General features: G+C 37.9%; 1 protein-coding gene across 1 annotated transcript in view; it reads right to left on the minus strand.

The window, feature by feature from the left end:
- Positions 1-16,782, minus strand: part of LOC129504494 (phospholipid-transporting ATPase IB-like) — a 158,885-nt gene that overhangs the window by 54,753 nt on the left and 87,350 nt on the right. The window contains exons 23-24 of the mRNA XM_055317216.1: positions 14,656-14,720; positions 7,341-7,513 (exon numbers count right to left, since the gene is read on the minus strand). Of these exons, the coding sequence (XP_055173191.1) occupies positions 7,341-7,513; positions 14,656-14,720 (238 nt within the window). The remainder of the gene's footprint in view (positions 1-7,340; positions 7,514-14,655; positions 14,721-16,782) is intronic.

Here is a 16,782-nt window from a genome sequence, read left to right on the forward strand (position 1 = left end):
CAGCTGGAATGCTACAGTGAGAAGAGTCCGCGCTTCTATCAAGGTAGGAAGACGGGGAAAAAGAAATAAAGAAACAAAAGGCCTCCGAGGGGGAGGGGCCCCGCGAGGAGCCCGGCTGAGGCCGGGGCGAGTGTCCCCAGGACAGGAGAGCCCCGTCCCGGAGGAGCAGGAGCTGCACCAACCTTCCCGGGCGGGCGGAAAGGGGCTCGCAGGGAGTTGGAGCAGGACCCAGGAGAGCAGGGATGCCCTCGGGCTCCCGGGGACACTAACAGACACCTGCGAGCGCAGGGGAGTGCTCCGAGCTCCCTAAGGGCTGCAGCAGGCACCGGAGCGGAGCAGCTCGGAGGGGCTCGGGAGCGGCTCCAGGGAGGGAGCTGCGGGGCGGGAGCGCGAATCCACCAGCGCAGGCCCCGGGGCACAGGGCGCCGGGACACAGCCCAGGATCCGGCCTCCCCCGGGACAGGCAGAGGCCGGGAGGGCCCAGGACAGCGAGGACGCTCCTGCCCCGAGCTGAGCAGATCAGCGGCCCCGCCCCGGAGCCTCCAGGCCCTGCAGACGGAGAGCCGAGAGCCCCGAGCCCGTAGTTCCTCCGGAGGCTGACTCCAGGCTTCCAGAGCTGCCATAGCAACTGCTGCTGTTCCTCCTGGGGCCCCATGGGGTAAACAACCCCCGCTGAGCCCTGCAGCAGGCAGGGGCAGAGCAGCTCCCCCAAGTGCTAACACCTGAAAATCAGCACAGCAGGCCCCTCCCCCAGAAGACCAGCTGGACAGACCAGTGATACTCCCCCGTGTTCCAATACAACTTGTTTTTGGCCACTCTGCACTGAGCAAAATGACTAGAAGGAAAACCTCACCTCAAAAGAAAGAATCAGAAACAGCCCTCTCTCCCACAGAGTTACAAAATCTGGATTACACTTCAATGTCAGAAAGCCAATTCAGAAGCACTATTCTACAGCTACTGGTGGCTCTAGAAAAAAGCATTAAGGCCTCACGAGACTTCATGACTGCAGAATTTAGATCCAATCAGGCAGAAATTAAAAATCAATTGAATGAGATGCAATCCAAACTAGAAGTCCTAACGACGAGGGTTAACGAAGTGGAAGAACGAGTGAGTGACATAGAAGACAAGTTGATGGCAAAGAGGGAAACTGAGGAAAAAAGAGACAATTAAAAGACCATGAGGATAGATTAAGGGAAATAAACGACAGCCTGAGGAAGAAAAACCTACGTTTAATTGGGGTTCCCGAGGGCGCCGAAAGGGATAGAGAGCCAGAATATGTATTTGAACAAATCCTAGCTGAAAACTTTCCTAATCTGGGAAGGGAAACAGGCATTCAGATCCAGGAAATAGAGAGATCCCCCCCCCCCAAAATCAATAAAAACCGTTCAACACCTCGACATCTAATAGTGAAGCTTGCAAATTCCAAAGATAAAGAGAAGATCCTTAAAGCAGCAAGAGACAAGAAATCCCTGACTCTTATGGGGAGGAGTATTAGGGTAACAGCAGACCTCTCCACAGAGACGTGGCAGGCCAGAAAGGGCTGGCAGGATATATTCAGGGTCCTAAATGAGAAGAACATGCAGCCAAGAGTACTTTATCCAGCAAGGCTCTCATTCAGAATGGAAGGGGAGATAAAGAGCTTCCAAGACGGGCAGGAACTGAAAGAATATGTGACCTCCAAACCAGCTCTGCAAGAAATTTTAAGGGGGACTCTTAAAATTCCCCTTTAAGAAGAAGTTCAATGGAACAATCCACAAAAACAAGGACTAAATAGATATCATGATGACACTAAACTCATATCTGTCAATAGTAACTCTGAACGTGAATGGGCTTAATGACCCCATCAAAAGGCGCAAGGTTTCAGACTGGATAAAAAAGCAGGACCCATCTATTTGCTGTCTACAAGAGACTCATTTTAGACAGAAGGACACCTACAGCCTGAAAATAAAAGGTTGGAGAACCATTTACCATTCAAATGGTCCTCAAAAGAAAGCAGGGATGGCCATCCTTATATCAGATAAACTAAAATTTACCCCAAAGACTACAGTGAGAGATGAAGAGGGAAACTCTCATACTTAAAGGATCTATCCAACAAGAGGACTTAACAATCCTCAATATATATGCCCCGAATGTGGGAGCTGCCAAATATTTAGACCAATTAATAACCAAAGTGAAGAAATATTAGATAATAATACACTTATACTTGGTGACTTCAATCAAGCTCTTTCTATACTAGATAGGTCTTCTAAGCACAACATCGCCAAAGAAACGAGAGCTTTAAATGATACACTGGACCAGATGGATTTCACAGATATCTACAGAACTTTACATCCAAACTCAACTGAATACACATTCTTCTCAAGTGCACATGGAACTTTCTCCAGAATAGACCACATACTGGGTCACAAATCAGGTCTGAACCGATACCAAAAGATTGGGATCGTCCCCTGCATATTCTCAGACCATAATGCGTTGAAATTAGAACTAAATCACAACAAGAAGTTTGGAAGGACCTCAAACACGTGGAGGTTAAGGTTAAGGACCATCCTGCTAAAAGATGAAAGGGTCAACCAGGAAATTAAGGAAGAATTAAAAAGATTCATGGAAACTAATGAGAATGAAGATACAACCGTTCAAAATCTTTGGGATGCAGCAAAAGCAGTCCTGAGGGGGAAATACTTCGCAATACAAGCATCCATTCAAAAACTGGAAAGAACTCAAATACAAAAGCTAACCTTACACATAAAGGAGCTAGAGAAAAAACAGGAAATGGACCCGACGCCCAGCAGAAGAAGAGAGTTAATTAAAATTCGAGCAGAACTCAACGAAATTGAGACCAGAAGAACTGTGGAACAGATCAATAGAACCAGGAGTTTGTTCTTTGAAAGAATTAATAAGATACATAAACCATTAGCCAACCTTATTAAAAAGAAGAGAGAGAAGACTCAAATTAATAAAATCATGAATGAGAAAGGAGAGATCACTACCAACACCAAGGAAATACAAACGATTTTAAAAACATATTATGAACAGCTCTATGCCAATAAATTAGGCAATCTAGAAGAAATGGATGCATTCCTGGAAAGCCATAAACTACCAAAACTGGAACAGGAAGAAATTACCAGGGAGGCCAATCACCAGGGAGGAAATTGAAGCAGTCATCAAAAACCTCCCAAGACACAAAAGTCCAGGGCCAGATGGCTTCCCAGGGGAATTCTATCAAACGTTTAAAGAAGAAATCATACCTATTCTACTAAAGCTGTTTGGAAAGATAGAAAGAGATGGAGTACTTCCAAATTCATTCTATGAGGCCAGCATCACCTTAATTCCAAAACCAGACAAAGACCCCACCAAAAAGAAGAATTACAGACCAATATCCCTGATGAACATGGATGCAAAAATTCTCAACAAGATACTAGCCAATAGGATCCAACAGTACATTAAGAAAATTATTCACCATGACCAAGTAGGATTTATCCCCGGGACACAAGGCTGGTTCAACACTCGTAAAACACTCAATGTGATTCATCATATCAGCAAGAGAAAAACCAAGAACCATATGATCCTCTCATTAGATGCAGAGAAAGCATTTGACAAAATACAGCATCCATTCCTGATCAAAACTCTTCAGAGCGTAGGGATAGAGGGAACATTCCTTGACATCTTAAAAGCCATCTACGAAAAGTCCACAGCAAATATCACTCTCAATGGGGAAGCACTGGGAGCCTTTCCCCTAAGATCAGGAACAAGACAGGGATGTCCACTCTCACCACTGCTATTCAACAGAGTACTGGAAGTCCTAGCCTCAGCAATCAGACAACAAAAAGACATTAAAGGCATTCAAATTGGCAAAGAAGAAGTCAAACTCTCCCTCTTCGCCGATGACATGATACTCTACATAGAAAACCCAAAAGCCTCCACCCCAAGATTGCTAGAACTCATACAGCAATTTGGTAGCGTGGCAGGATACAAAATCAATGCCCAGAAATCAGTGGCATTTCTATACACTAACAATGAGACTTAATTCAATTGATTGAATTAAGGAGTCAATCCCATTTACAATTGCACCCAAAAGCATAAGATACCTAGGAATAAACCTAACCAAAGAGGTAAAGGATCTATATACCCTGAAAACTATAGAACACTTCTGAAAGAAATCGAGGAAGACACAAAGAGATGGAAAAATATTCCATGCTCATGGATTGGCAGAATTAATATTGTGAAAATGTCAGTGTTACCCAGGGCAATTTACACGTATAATGCAATCCCTATCAAAATACCATGGACTTTCTTCAGAGACTTAGAACAAATTATTTTAAGATTTGTGTGGAATCAGAAAAGACCCTGAATAGCCAGGGGAATTTTAAAAAAGAAAACCATATCTGGGGGCATCACAATGCCAGATTTCAGGTTATACTACAAAGCTGTGGTCCTCAAGACAGTGTGGTACTGGCACAAAAACAGACACATAGATCAATGGAACAGAATAGAGAACCCAGAAGTGGACCCTGAACTTTATGGTCAACTAATATTCGATAAAGGAGGAAAGACGATCCACTGGAAGAAAGACAGTCTCTTCAATAAATGGTGCTGGGAAAATTGGACATCCACATGCAGAAGAATGAAACTAGACCACTCTCTTTCACCATACACAAAGATAAACTCAAAATGGATGAAAGATCTAAATGTGAGACAAGATTCCATCAAAATCCCAGAGGAGAACTCAGGCAACACCCTTTTTGAACTTGGCCACAGTAACTTCTTGCAAGATACATCCACGAAAGCAAAAGAAACAAAAGCAAAAATGAACTATTGGGACTTCATCAAGATAAGAAGCTTTTGCACAGCAAAGGATACAGTCAACAAAACTCAAAGACAACCTACAGAATGGGAGAAGATATTTGCAAATAACATATCAGATAAAGGGCTAGTTTCCAAAATCTATAAAGAACTTATTAAATTCAACAGCAAAGAAACAAACAATCCAATCATGAAATGGGCAAAAGACATGAAGAGAAATCTCACAGAGGAAGACATAGACATGGCCAACATGCACATGAGAACATGCTCTGCATCACTTGCCATCAGGGAAATACAGATCAAAACCACAATGAGATACCACCTCACACCAGTGAGAATGGGGAAAATTAACAAGGCAGGAAACAACAAATGTTGGAGAGAATGTGGAGAAAAGGGAACCCTCTTACACTGTTGGTGGGAATGTGAACTGGTGCAGCCACTCTGGAAAACTGTGTGGTTCCTCAAAGAGTTAAAAATAGACCTGCCCTACGACCCAGCAATTGCACTGTTAGGGATTTACCCCAAAGATTCAGATGCAATGAAACACCGGGACACCTGCACCCCGATGTTTCTAGCAGCCATGTCCACAATAGCCAAACTGTGGAAGGAGCCTCGGTGCCCATCGAAAGATGAATGGATAAAGAAGATGTGGTGTATGTATACAATGGAATATTACTCAGCCATTAGAAACGACAAATACCCACCATTTGCTTCAACGTGGATGGACCTGGAGGGTATTATGCTGAGTGAAGTAAGTCAATCGGAGAAGGACAAACAGTGTATGTTCTCATTCATTTGGGGAATGTGAATAATAGTGAAAGGGAATATAAGGGAACGGAGAAGAAATGTGTGAGAAATATCAGAAAGGGAGACAGAACATAAAGACTCCTAACTCTGGGAAATGAACTAGGGGTGGTGGAAGGGGAGGAGGGCGGGGGGGTGGGGGTGAATGGGTGACGGGCACTGAGGGGGACACTTGACGGGATGAGCACTGGGTGTTATTCTGTATGTTGGTAAGTTGAACAATAAAAATTAATTTATAAAAAACAAAAACAACAATAGCTGAGGAAAGATATCAGTAACTGCAAATGAACAGGGAAACAGATTTCACAGTCAAGTTACTAAAATACTGAACCAATAAAATGCAGAAGAATAAACTAGAATCAGAAGAATTACTATTGTATTTTTCCACAATATCCACTTTTACTTAAAATAAAACAAAATCACTAGATGTGCCAAGAAGCTTGAGAGCATTGTTTCCATACAAAGTAAACAAATCAGTCAATAGAAGCTGAGAATCAAACCGATGTAGGATTTAGCGAAGATTTCAAAGTAGCATTATAAAAATGTTCATAGAATTAAAATACATTCAAAGAATCAAAGAAAATTGTGACAATTATGAGTTAGCAAATGGCATATCCCAACAGAAGAATTGAAACTATTAAAAAATAAAAACTCTAGGGATGAAGTGAAAAATATACTTCATGAACTTAATATCAGATCTGAGATAATGGAAAGAATCAGTCAATTTGAAGTTACATCAATAGAAAATATGCAATTCAAAAAGAAAGGAGGGGAAATTAAAGGAAAATGCAGTGGCAGTGCCACAAGTCTATAGTCAATATCAAGCATTCACTCATATATGTGATTGGAGTCCCAAAAGTAAAGGAAATCAAAAATAAGGGGGGGGAAAAAAAGCCCTTGAAAAAAATAATGATTGAAACTTTCCAATCTGGTAAAAACAATACATTAATTTAGGGATCCCATGAATCCAAAGTAGAATAAATAACAATAAGAACCACATTTAGAGCCAACATAGCCAAACAACTGAAACCCAATAACAACAACAACAAAAAAGCTGGAAGGCAGGAAGAGGAAAATGATACATCACATACCGAATAACAACAGTGAAAACTTGTCATCATAAACAAGGGAGCCAGAAGACAGCAGAATAACAAAGTATTAAGGGGAAAAAATCAGCCAAGTATTTTCTCTGACAATAGCTTTAAGTTAGAAATCAGTAACAGAAAGGGATATAGGAAATACCCAAATGTATGAGAATTAAATAACACACTTTTAAATAGCCTATGAGATAAAAAAAGAAATCAAGAGAAATGAGAAAATACTGTCCTTTGAACTGAATAATAATGAAAACACAACATATTAAAATTTGCAAAATGTAATTAAATCAGTGCTTAGAGACTTATGGCTTGAAACTCTTCTAGTAGAAAATGGATTTTTTTTTTTTTTCAGATTTGCTCTTCACACTAATACAGGGCCTTTGTTCTTACTGACAATGTCTTTCATCTGGTCAATACATCAATAAACAATTTATCACTGAAAAATTATAATCTGCTTTCTAGTACATCTTAAGCCTGACAATTAGAATTAAATTCAGACATTTCTCAATTTGAGCATATATTTTACCAATAAGGAACTTTGCTTCTATGAAAACTTGTATTTCCATATCTACATTTTCTTTATATATACAGTGTTAAAGATAGCAGAGAGGAGAAAAAGAATAGTGACTATTTCCTTACCTACAACATAATACTGCTCTACATGAGAGGGCCAAGTTGAGGAAACTCCTCTCAACTTCAAAATTGAGGGCATACTTCAATGTTTCACCATCAATGATGAGGGCCAGGTCATTTTCTTTACCTATCAGAGTTCCAAGAGCTTCACAGTTCTGAGTAACTGCTTGCTGTGTTGCCTAAAACAAAGCAAGGAGGCAGAAATCACTTTATTTTTTCTAATTTTATTTATTTATATATTTTTTAAAGATTTTATTTTTTTATTCATGAGAGACATACAGAGAGAGAGAGAGAGAGAGAGAGAGAGAGAGAGAGAGGCAGAGACACAGGCAGAGGGAGAAGCAGGCTCCATGCAGGGAGCCCGATGTGGGACTCCATCCCCGGACTCCAGGATCATGCCCTGGGCCGAAGGCAGGCGCCAAACCATTGAGTCACCCAGGGATCCCCATATTTTTTCTCATTTTAATATAAATGAAAAGACTTTCTGAATCAATATAGTAGACTGAGGCACATTTTTACCTCATTCTTCCCTTCAAATACCTCACTGAAATTAAAAAGTAAATAACATGAAAAGAAAATTGACATTATTGGTCATCAGTGAAATGATAATTGAAACCACAATGAGATACTACTTCATACCAATTAGCATGACTAGAATCAGATTAAGTCATATAATAAGTATTGACCAGGATATTAGAGAAACCTAAAATTCTCATACAATGCTGCTGGGAATGTAAAATGGTGTAGCCACTTTGGAAAATAGTCTGACAATTCCACAGATGGATAAACATGGAGTTTACCAGATGACTCAGCAATTCCATTCATATATATATATATATATATATATATATTTGACAAATGAAACATGTGTCTACACAACACTTGTACTTGAATGTTTATAGCAGCACTATTCACAATTGCCTAAAAGTGAAAAGAACTGGATGAATGGATAAACAAAATATGGCATATACATATAATATTCTTGAGCCACAAAAAGGTTTTGAGGTATGAATACATGCTATGACATGGAGAAACCTTGAAAATATGGTAACTGAAAGAAGCCAGTCACAAAAGACTGTATGCTATTATTATTCTACTCACATGAAAGTCGAGAATAAACAAACCCATAGAGACAGAAAATAGATTAGTGGTTGTTTAGAGTGGGGGCAGGAGGATGAGAGAGATAACTAAAGAGTATAGGATTCTTTTAGAAGTGAAGGAAGTGTTCCAAAAGTTGGAACTTCCAACTTCCAAAGGAAGTGTTCCAAAAGTTGACTGTGGTGATGGTTGCATTTATATGTGAATATATTAAAACAGATTGAATTGTACACATTAAAACATTTTTTTAAAGATTGTATTTATTTGAGAGAGAGATAGAGACAGAGACAGAGATAGTGAGAGAGAGCATGAGCAGGGAGGAGGGGGAGAAGCAGGTTCTCTGCTGAATAGGGACCCCATGTGGGACTCAATCCCAGGACTGGGATAATGACCTGAGCCGAAGGCAGACACTTAACTGACTGAGCCACCCAGGTACCCCAAATGTAAATTTTATGTGATGTGGATTATGTCTCAATAAAGCTGTTTTTTAAATGGTATATGAGTAAGAGTGAATTCATATCAGTTGGAAAATACAAGTGGATGCTAATAGCATACCAGAAAGCTCAGAGAATTTTTGAGAAAAATGTCAAAGGTGGGGACAAAATAATGGTATGAACTCTATAAAACTGAGTCTCAGGTTTCTAAGGGAGAAATATAAAAGTTGTAGAGACTCATCACTCAATAGAAGATGTGTGGGAGGCACTCCCTTAGCTTATTTTCCTCATCCCAACCACTTTTTCCTTCATAATTCACATAAACGATTGAAAGCTCAAAATTTTAGAGAAATGACTCCCCATGCCAGTGTCAGAGTGGAAAACTCATGTAGCAGAGTATTTTAGGAAAAATATGTAATAAAAATTTTTTTTATGTAATAAAATTTTAAGTCATACAGATTAATGCTAAGGAAAATTCTTTCATCAAATACAAGTGGAATTTAAAAAATATATCTGTTACCACTTTCTATTGAAAGATTAGTGAACTAATAAGTGTGTCAAAATATTTGATTCTTGCCAACTGTTTCATTTCTATGACTATGTGAAATGAATGCCATAAAATACTAAATCATATTTTAAAACTTATTATTTATTTTATTTAACTATAATTTTCAGTTATATTCAATGATCTATAGAAATCTGATTTTTTTATGATCTCCCCTAAACATACTAATAAATGAAATTTTAACAAATTTGCCACCTGGGGAGAAATTTTATTTTTTTTTATTTTTATTTATTTTTTTAATTTTATAAATTAATTTTTATTGGTGTTCAATTTACCAACATACAGAATAACACCCAGTGCTCATCCCGTCAAGTGTCCCCCTCAGTGCCCGTCACCCATTCACCCCCACCCTCCGCCCTCCTCCCCCTCCACCACCCCTAGTTCATTTCCCAGAGTTAGAAGTCTTTATGTTCTGTCTCCCTTTCTGATATTTCTCACACATTTCTTCTCCCTTCCCTTATATTCCCTTTCACTATTATTCATATTCCCCAAATGAATGAGAACATACACTGTTTGTCCTTCTCCGGTTACTGTGGCCAAGTTCAAAAAGGGTGTTGCCTGAGTTCTCCTCTGGGATTTTGATGGAATCTTGTCTCACATTTAGATCTTTCATCTATTTTGAGTTTATCTTTGTGTATGGTGCAAGAGAGTGGTCCAGTTTCATTCTTCTGCATGTGGATGTCCAATTTTCCCAGCACCATTTATTGAAGAGACTGTCTTTCTTCCAGTGGATCGTATTTCCTCCTTTATTGTATATTAGTTGAGCATAAAGTTCAGGGTCCACTTCTGGGTTCTCTGTTCTGTTCCATTGATCTATATGTCTGTTTTTGTGCCAGTACCACACTGTCTTGATGAACACAGCTTTGTAGTACAACCTGAAATCTGGCATTGTGATGCCCCCAGATATGGTTTTCTTTTTTAAAATTCCCCTGGCTGTTTGGGGTCTTTTCTGATTCCACACAAATCTTAAAATAATTTGTTCTAAGTCTCTGAAGAAAGTCCATGGTATTTTGATAGGGATTGCATTATACGTGTAAATTGCCCTGGGTAACATTGACATTTTCACAATATTAATTCTGCCAATCCATGAGCATGGAATATTTTTCCATCTCTTTGTGTCTTCCTCAATTTCTTTCAGAAGTGTTCTATAGTTTTTAGGGTATATATATTTTTTTTTAATGAAGTTTTATTTTTTTTTATTCATTTATGATAGTCACAGAGAGAGAGAGAGGCAGAGACACAGGCAGAGGGAGAAGCAGGCTCCATGCACCGGGAGCCCGATGTGGGATTCGATCCTGGGTCTCCAGGATCGTGCCTTGGGCCAAAGGCAGGCGCCAAACCGCTGCGCCACCCAGGGATCCCTTTAGGGTATATTTTGAGAACCATTTGAATGGTAAATGGTTCTCCAACCTTTTATTTTCAGGTTGTAGGTGTCCTTCTGTCTAAAATGAGTCTCTTGTAGACAGCAAATAGATGGGTCCTGCTTTTTTATCCAGTCTGAAACCCTGCGCCTTTTGATGGGGTCATTAAGCCCATTCACGTTCAGAGTTACTATTGACAGATATGAGTTTAGTGTCATCATGATATCTATTTAGTCCTTGTTTTTGTGGATTGTTCCACTGAACTTCTTCTTAAAGGGGAATTTTAAGAGTCCTGGGGAGAAATTTTAAAGCATAACTAGTATCAAGCACCAAAAGCTTTAATGAAAAAAATCTTCCTCCCTATTTTTCTCAGAAGGCCTTCATTACTCATTACTCAAATGAAATAATTGGCTTTCCTGAAAGAAAAGGTATTTAATAATCCTTGAATTACTGAGGGCTTTATATAAACCTGAAGGTCTAATAATAGATGGGATTCAGGCACTTAAAATTTGATTTCACACTGTATAGGAACTATGATGTATGATATATGTATCATATTAAACATTTCTACTTCTGCTTTTTCCACACAATGGACTGCATATTCCATCAATGATCTCAAGTGACTGTAATTGTTTTGTTGCCCTCAAAACAATCTGCCAAATTGAATTTTTCCTCTATTTTAATCATTCTTCTCACATTTCTTTTAATTAGTGAACACAAAACTTGGTGCTTTTCTATCTAATTAATATATTGTTTTTGATTTTACAGCTTCTTAGAATAAGTAAATGCTTGGAGCTAAAGCTATAAGTTTTAATGTCTTCTTTTTTGTCTTCCATTCCTAAATTGTTTCTCTTTACCATTCTTCTATTGCCAATGTTAACAGTGTTAAGGTAATTCCACCCACGTGGTTCACTCTAGAACATGACTACCTGCTTATTTCCTAACATTATGGGAAATAATTATGTAAAATCCTACAGCACAACCTACAGTACATTATATGAGGAAATTGAACTATATGCTTCATCTATAAAGCAAGTCTATCAGTAGTTAAGTAATAATTATTTAAGAATAATGAGTTTTGAAAATGACATAACACTAAAGTTTACAGGAAATTAAAATATAAGAGAAAATCTTGGAGAAACAATGTACCAAGGTCATTATGTAAATCATAATGTTTAAGTGGCATAGAGTTTTCCATAGGAAACTTCATTAACAAGATTAGCTTCTGGAAAATTCTAACTCATTCATCTAATTACTTATGCAACTTTATTCCTCTTAAAAACTTGAATACAGTCCACTGTACAAACTTAAATTGAAGGTCAGAAGTTAGTCTAAGGCACTGAAATTTCAACAATGACACATAAAGAGCTTGAATTCACCACTGCCATCCTTATAGAAAAAAAGCTGAACAAAGTGAAAACCAATCTTCTTTAGGCCTATCAGAGACAGGTGAGATCACAGGACAAACTTCCACCCAGAAATCTAAAGAGACAAGTGAATACAGAGAATCACAGCTGTTTCACTGGAGCAGAAGGAACTAGAGTCACAAACTGATAGGAACACTTAATTGGTAATTTTGAGGAACTGAGGCTGAGTATGGATTACCACAAAAGTGAAACTTCTTGAGTTGTAGTCCTGATGGGCAAAGACTCACATTTTTGTGGATTTATTCTAGAAACCTCACCAGGTTCTCATGGTGAAAAGCCAACAAAACAAAATAAAACAAAACAAAAAAACAAAAAACCTTCCCTCATGGTTCAGGCAAGAGGGGAAAAGTGACCATTTGATATATGCCCAGAGCATTCTCCATAACAAAAGCCTCATCTCCAAAGTTAAAGACTACCAGAGTTTTATCCTATCCAAATGGAAGGGTGTTTGCCCAATTCTAGCCCCCTCTAACCTCCGTGTCTCACCCAAGGGAAGAAAAATGCTAAGAAATACTTAAGAAGACAAAGTAGCACAGGTTCACTAAATGACTGAGTTTTAATCTTAACATTTCCCTTCCCACACACCTAACCACACACCAACAGGGCCCCAGTATAGTAACAGTGCATTAAACATAAAAGAACTGTGAGGCACAGATCTACCTAAGGAGGAGTTCTTGGGAAAACCGAAAGACAACAAAGGGGAATAAATAAGAACACTAGAGGAATGTGAGCATCTCATGTGTATAGCTGCAGCAAACATTAAATACAGTGAGATTACCATAAAACTTCATATTACAGGCCTCTACAACAATTTCTCTTACCAGATTCATCATATCCAGCTTTCAACAAAAATTTCAAGGCCTGCTAAGTGGCAAAAAAAAGCACTGTCTGAAGAACTAAAGCAAGCATCAGAACCAGATTCAAAGAAAACAGATTTTGGAAGTATCAGTGAATTTAAAATAAACTATGATTAACATATTAAGGTCTCTAATGGAAAAATAGACAATGTAAAAGAACAAATGGGGAAGATAACCAGAGAGATGGAAATGCCTAAGAAAGAATAAAAATGAAATAAAAAACACTGTAATAGAAATGAAGAATGCCCTTGTTGGGTTCAATGATAGGGTGTGCAAAGTCTAAAAATTAATGAGCTTGAAGATATGTCAACAGAAATTTCCCAAACTGAAATATAAAGGAAAATAAGTATTAGGAAAAAAACAGAATGGAATATCCAAGAACTGTGGGATAATTTAAAAGGTCTAACATATAGCTAATGGGAATACCTGAAGGAGAAGGGAAAGAAAACAGAATAGAAAGAAAATTTTAAGTACTAATGACTTAAGAATGTTCCCAAATTAATGGCAAACACATAAGTATAGACCCAGGAAACTTAGAAAACACCAAGCAGGATAAATACCAAAAAATTTATATCTAGGCATACCACATTCAAACCACAAAATCAAAGGCAAAGAAGAAATGTTTAAAAAAAAGCCAAAGGGAAGAATAAATAAGAAATATCAGGTTCTCATCAGAAACCATGCAGTCAAGAAGAAAGTGTTAAAAGAACAAGAGACAACAACCAAGAATTCTATATCCGGTGTAATTATCCTTCAAATGTGAAAGAGAAATAAAGACTTTCTCAGATAAAAACTGAGGAAATTCATTGCCAACTGATCTGCCCCATAAGAAATATTTTTAGAATTTTTCAAGGAGAATAATTATTATATGTGTCAGAAACTCAGATCTACATTTTAAAAAAAGAAGACTGAAAAGGAATAGATGAAATCTGTTTATATTTTTTAAAATATGTGTAAGTAAATTACACAGTAAAAAAATATTTAACATAAAATAAATGGCTATAGCCATTTAATTTTTAAGGGCAAAGAGGTCCAATATTAGATTATATTCCTTCAACGTAAATGCCACTGATCAACTCAAACTTTTGATAAAGATTGCTATATGCATATATTTTTTTCTCTCTCTCTTCTCTTCTTCTTCTTCTCCTTTTTTTACATTTTTTTTAATTTTTTTTTTTATCATTTATTTATGATAGTCACAGAGAGAGAGAGAGGCAGACACACAGGCAGAGGGAGAAGCAGGCTCCATGCACCGGGAGCCCGACGTGGGACTCGATCCCGGGTCTCCAGGATCGCGCCCTGGGCCAAAGGCAGGCGCCAAACCGCTGCGCCACCCAGGGATCCCCTTTTTTTACATTTTTAAAATAAAAAATCTGAGAACTGGATTTGGCATAATGCCAGAAGCAGAGTTGTTAAAGGATTACCCTATGACTGAGACAAGAAGTGGGGACCAGAGTTAATGTTCTAATGGACCTGAATGGGAGTTCAAGGCAACTTATGTAGATTTTAAGATGTGGGGGAAACACTCTAGTAAAGTTGATTATATTCATATTAAATCAAATTTTAAAAAATCACTTACCTCAAGTGAGTTTGTATTCAATTGAATATGAGGCATTTGAGCTGATATCAATTTACAGGAATATGCTACCAAAAGAAAAATAAAGATGTCACATATTTGAAGACTCAATGCCGTCTATGAGTTCATTTTTTTAAATTAAAAAAAATCTACTTATATTCATTCTTCATCATACTCTATGTCTTATGACTAGGTCAAAGCCCAGTAGCTCACCACAAATACTGAGCAAGAGATTACAGAGGGAAAAAATTGAAACACTAGTTCATTTAAATCTTAATTGGCAACCTAAGTAGAAATGGTTGGGAAGGTGCATATAACTAATGCCTAAATCTGTACTTTCAAATATCTGTGGATTTTTATTTTTATTATCTTTCTATGACACGAGATTCAGTTTGCTTTATAACAATTCCAAGTCTTGAGGAAGCCAAGTTTTGTTGTATCAAGCCACTATATCAACAGTATTATGCCTACTATGCTAATAGAATCCTAGGTACAATTAAAGGAAATAAATTCACCCAATGCTCATAATAACGTTCAATGTGATGATCAAGTTAGACACCTCAGGAAGCATTTTCCAATTTTAAAACTAAGTCATTCTCACTTTAGAAATTAGACTAAGAATATTTTTGTAACTAGAGGATTTAGCCTATATAGCCCAAATATACAAAATTATATCTGTATCTACAAGAATTAAACTATCTCTGAGATAGATGAGCCCTTATCAAAAAAAGTTTGAGTCTTTGTAAAAGCAGTCATTTTATTTATTTATTTATTTATTAAAAGCAGTCATTTTAAAGTTCTGTGAAGCAGAAACTGTGTTTCTGAGGAAACATCCACTGACGAATAACAAATCATCCAAAAATAGTTGCTTTCCTTTCGTCCCATAGGCTCACAGGGGCAATTTGAAAGCTGCTAGAGAGGAATGCCTGGGTGGCTCAGTGGTTGAGCATCTGCCTTTGGCTCAAGGTCTTGGGATCAAGTCCTGCATCAGGCTCCTCACAGGTCTCTGCCTTTCTCCGTGTGTCTCTCATGAATAAATAAATAAAATATTTAAATTAAAAAAAAAGAAAAAAGAAAAAAGAAAGCTGCTGGATAAATGAAAGGAATTACCCTTGCTGTGAAAATCATGGGAAGTAGTGATTTGAGTGAGTATAAGAAGAGAACCCTGCAAATACTGAGCTAGTTAGGACAATATTTCTCTTCTTATAGATTCAGTTTTGTCCCTGGGAACTAAGGGCTGTCCTAAAGAGATGGTGTGCAGGTGTTTTTTTTTTTTTTTTTTTTTTTTTTTTTTTTTTTTTTTTATGATAGTCACACAGAGAGAGAGAGAGAGAGAGGCAGAGACACAGGCAGAGGGAGAAGCAGGCTCCATGCACTGGGAGCCCGACATGGGATTCGATCCCGGGTCTCCAGGATCGGCCCTGGGCCAAAGGCAGGCGCCAAACCGCTGTGCCACCCAGGGATCCCCGTGTGCAGGTGTTTAATTCAGCAGCTATACACAAATCTGGGAGACACCCCCCCCCGCCCCCAATCTCCAGAGTACCCTTCTCTCCCACCAGAATGGTCCTCTCGGCAGAGTGAAAGTATGGGATCTCTCTTGTTCAAAAACGGGGGAGAACACAATGCCACTGCAGATTCTAAAATATAAAGCTTTTCTTTAACAATATTTTGTACTTGTGAAACATAACAGGGGTAATGGTGATACAAAAAAAATTACAAATTGCAAAAAATATATGGTTTTGGTGCCATAATCTTAGATGATGTGATAAAAATAAAACTATTAATGTGATATCTTGTTTGATCATAAGATTTTTATGCCTTACATTTCTGCAAATTCATTTATTCGATTGTCAAAACTTACACTTTTAGCAATTTTATTTTCAAACAACATATGTAATTAAAAGCAATGTAAGTCACTCTTGGAAAATGCAAGATTGTCAGTAATTTTTGACCATTTCAAATTTTGAACAAGATCTTTCTGATGTAACTATTACTGGAGCTATTAAGATTTTTTTTAGGCTGTGAGGACACTGTGATAAATTTCTGATAAATTATTTTGAAAATTGAATTTTTATACATTTGTAACTAATGATTTCTATGGGTCAAATTTTCTAAAACTATTCATATAAA

This window comes from Nyctereutes procyonoides, unplaced genomic scaffold (genome assembly GCF_905146905.1).
Source record: "Nyctereutes procyonoides isolate TBG_1078 unplaced genomic scaffold, NYPRO_anot_genome, whole genome shotgun sequence".
Lineage (NCBI taxonomy): Eukaryota > Metazoa > Chordata > Mammalia > Carnivora > Canidae > Nyctereutes > Nyctereutes procyonoides.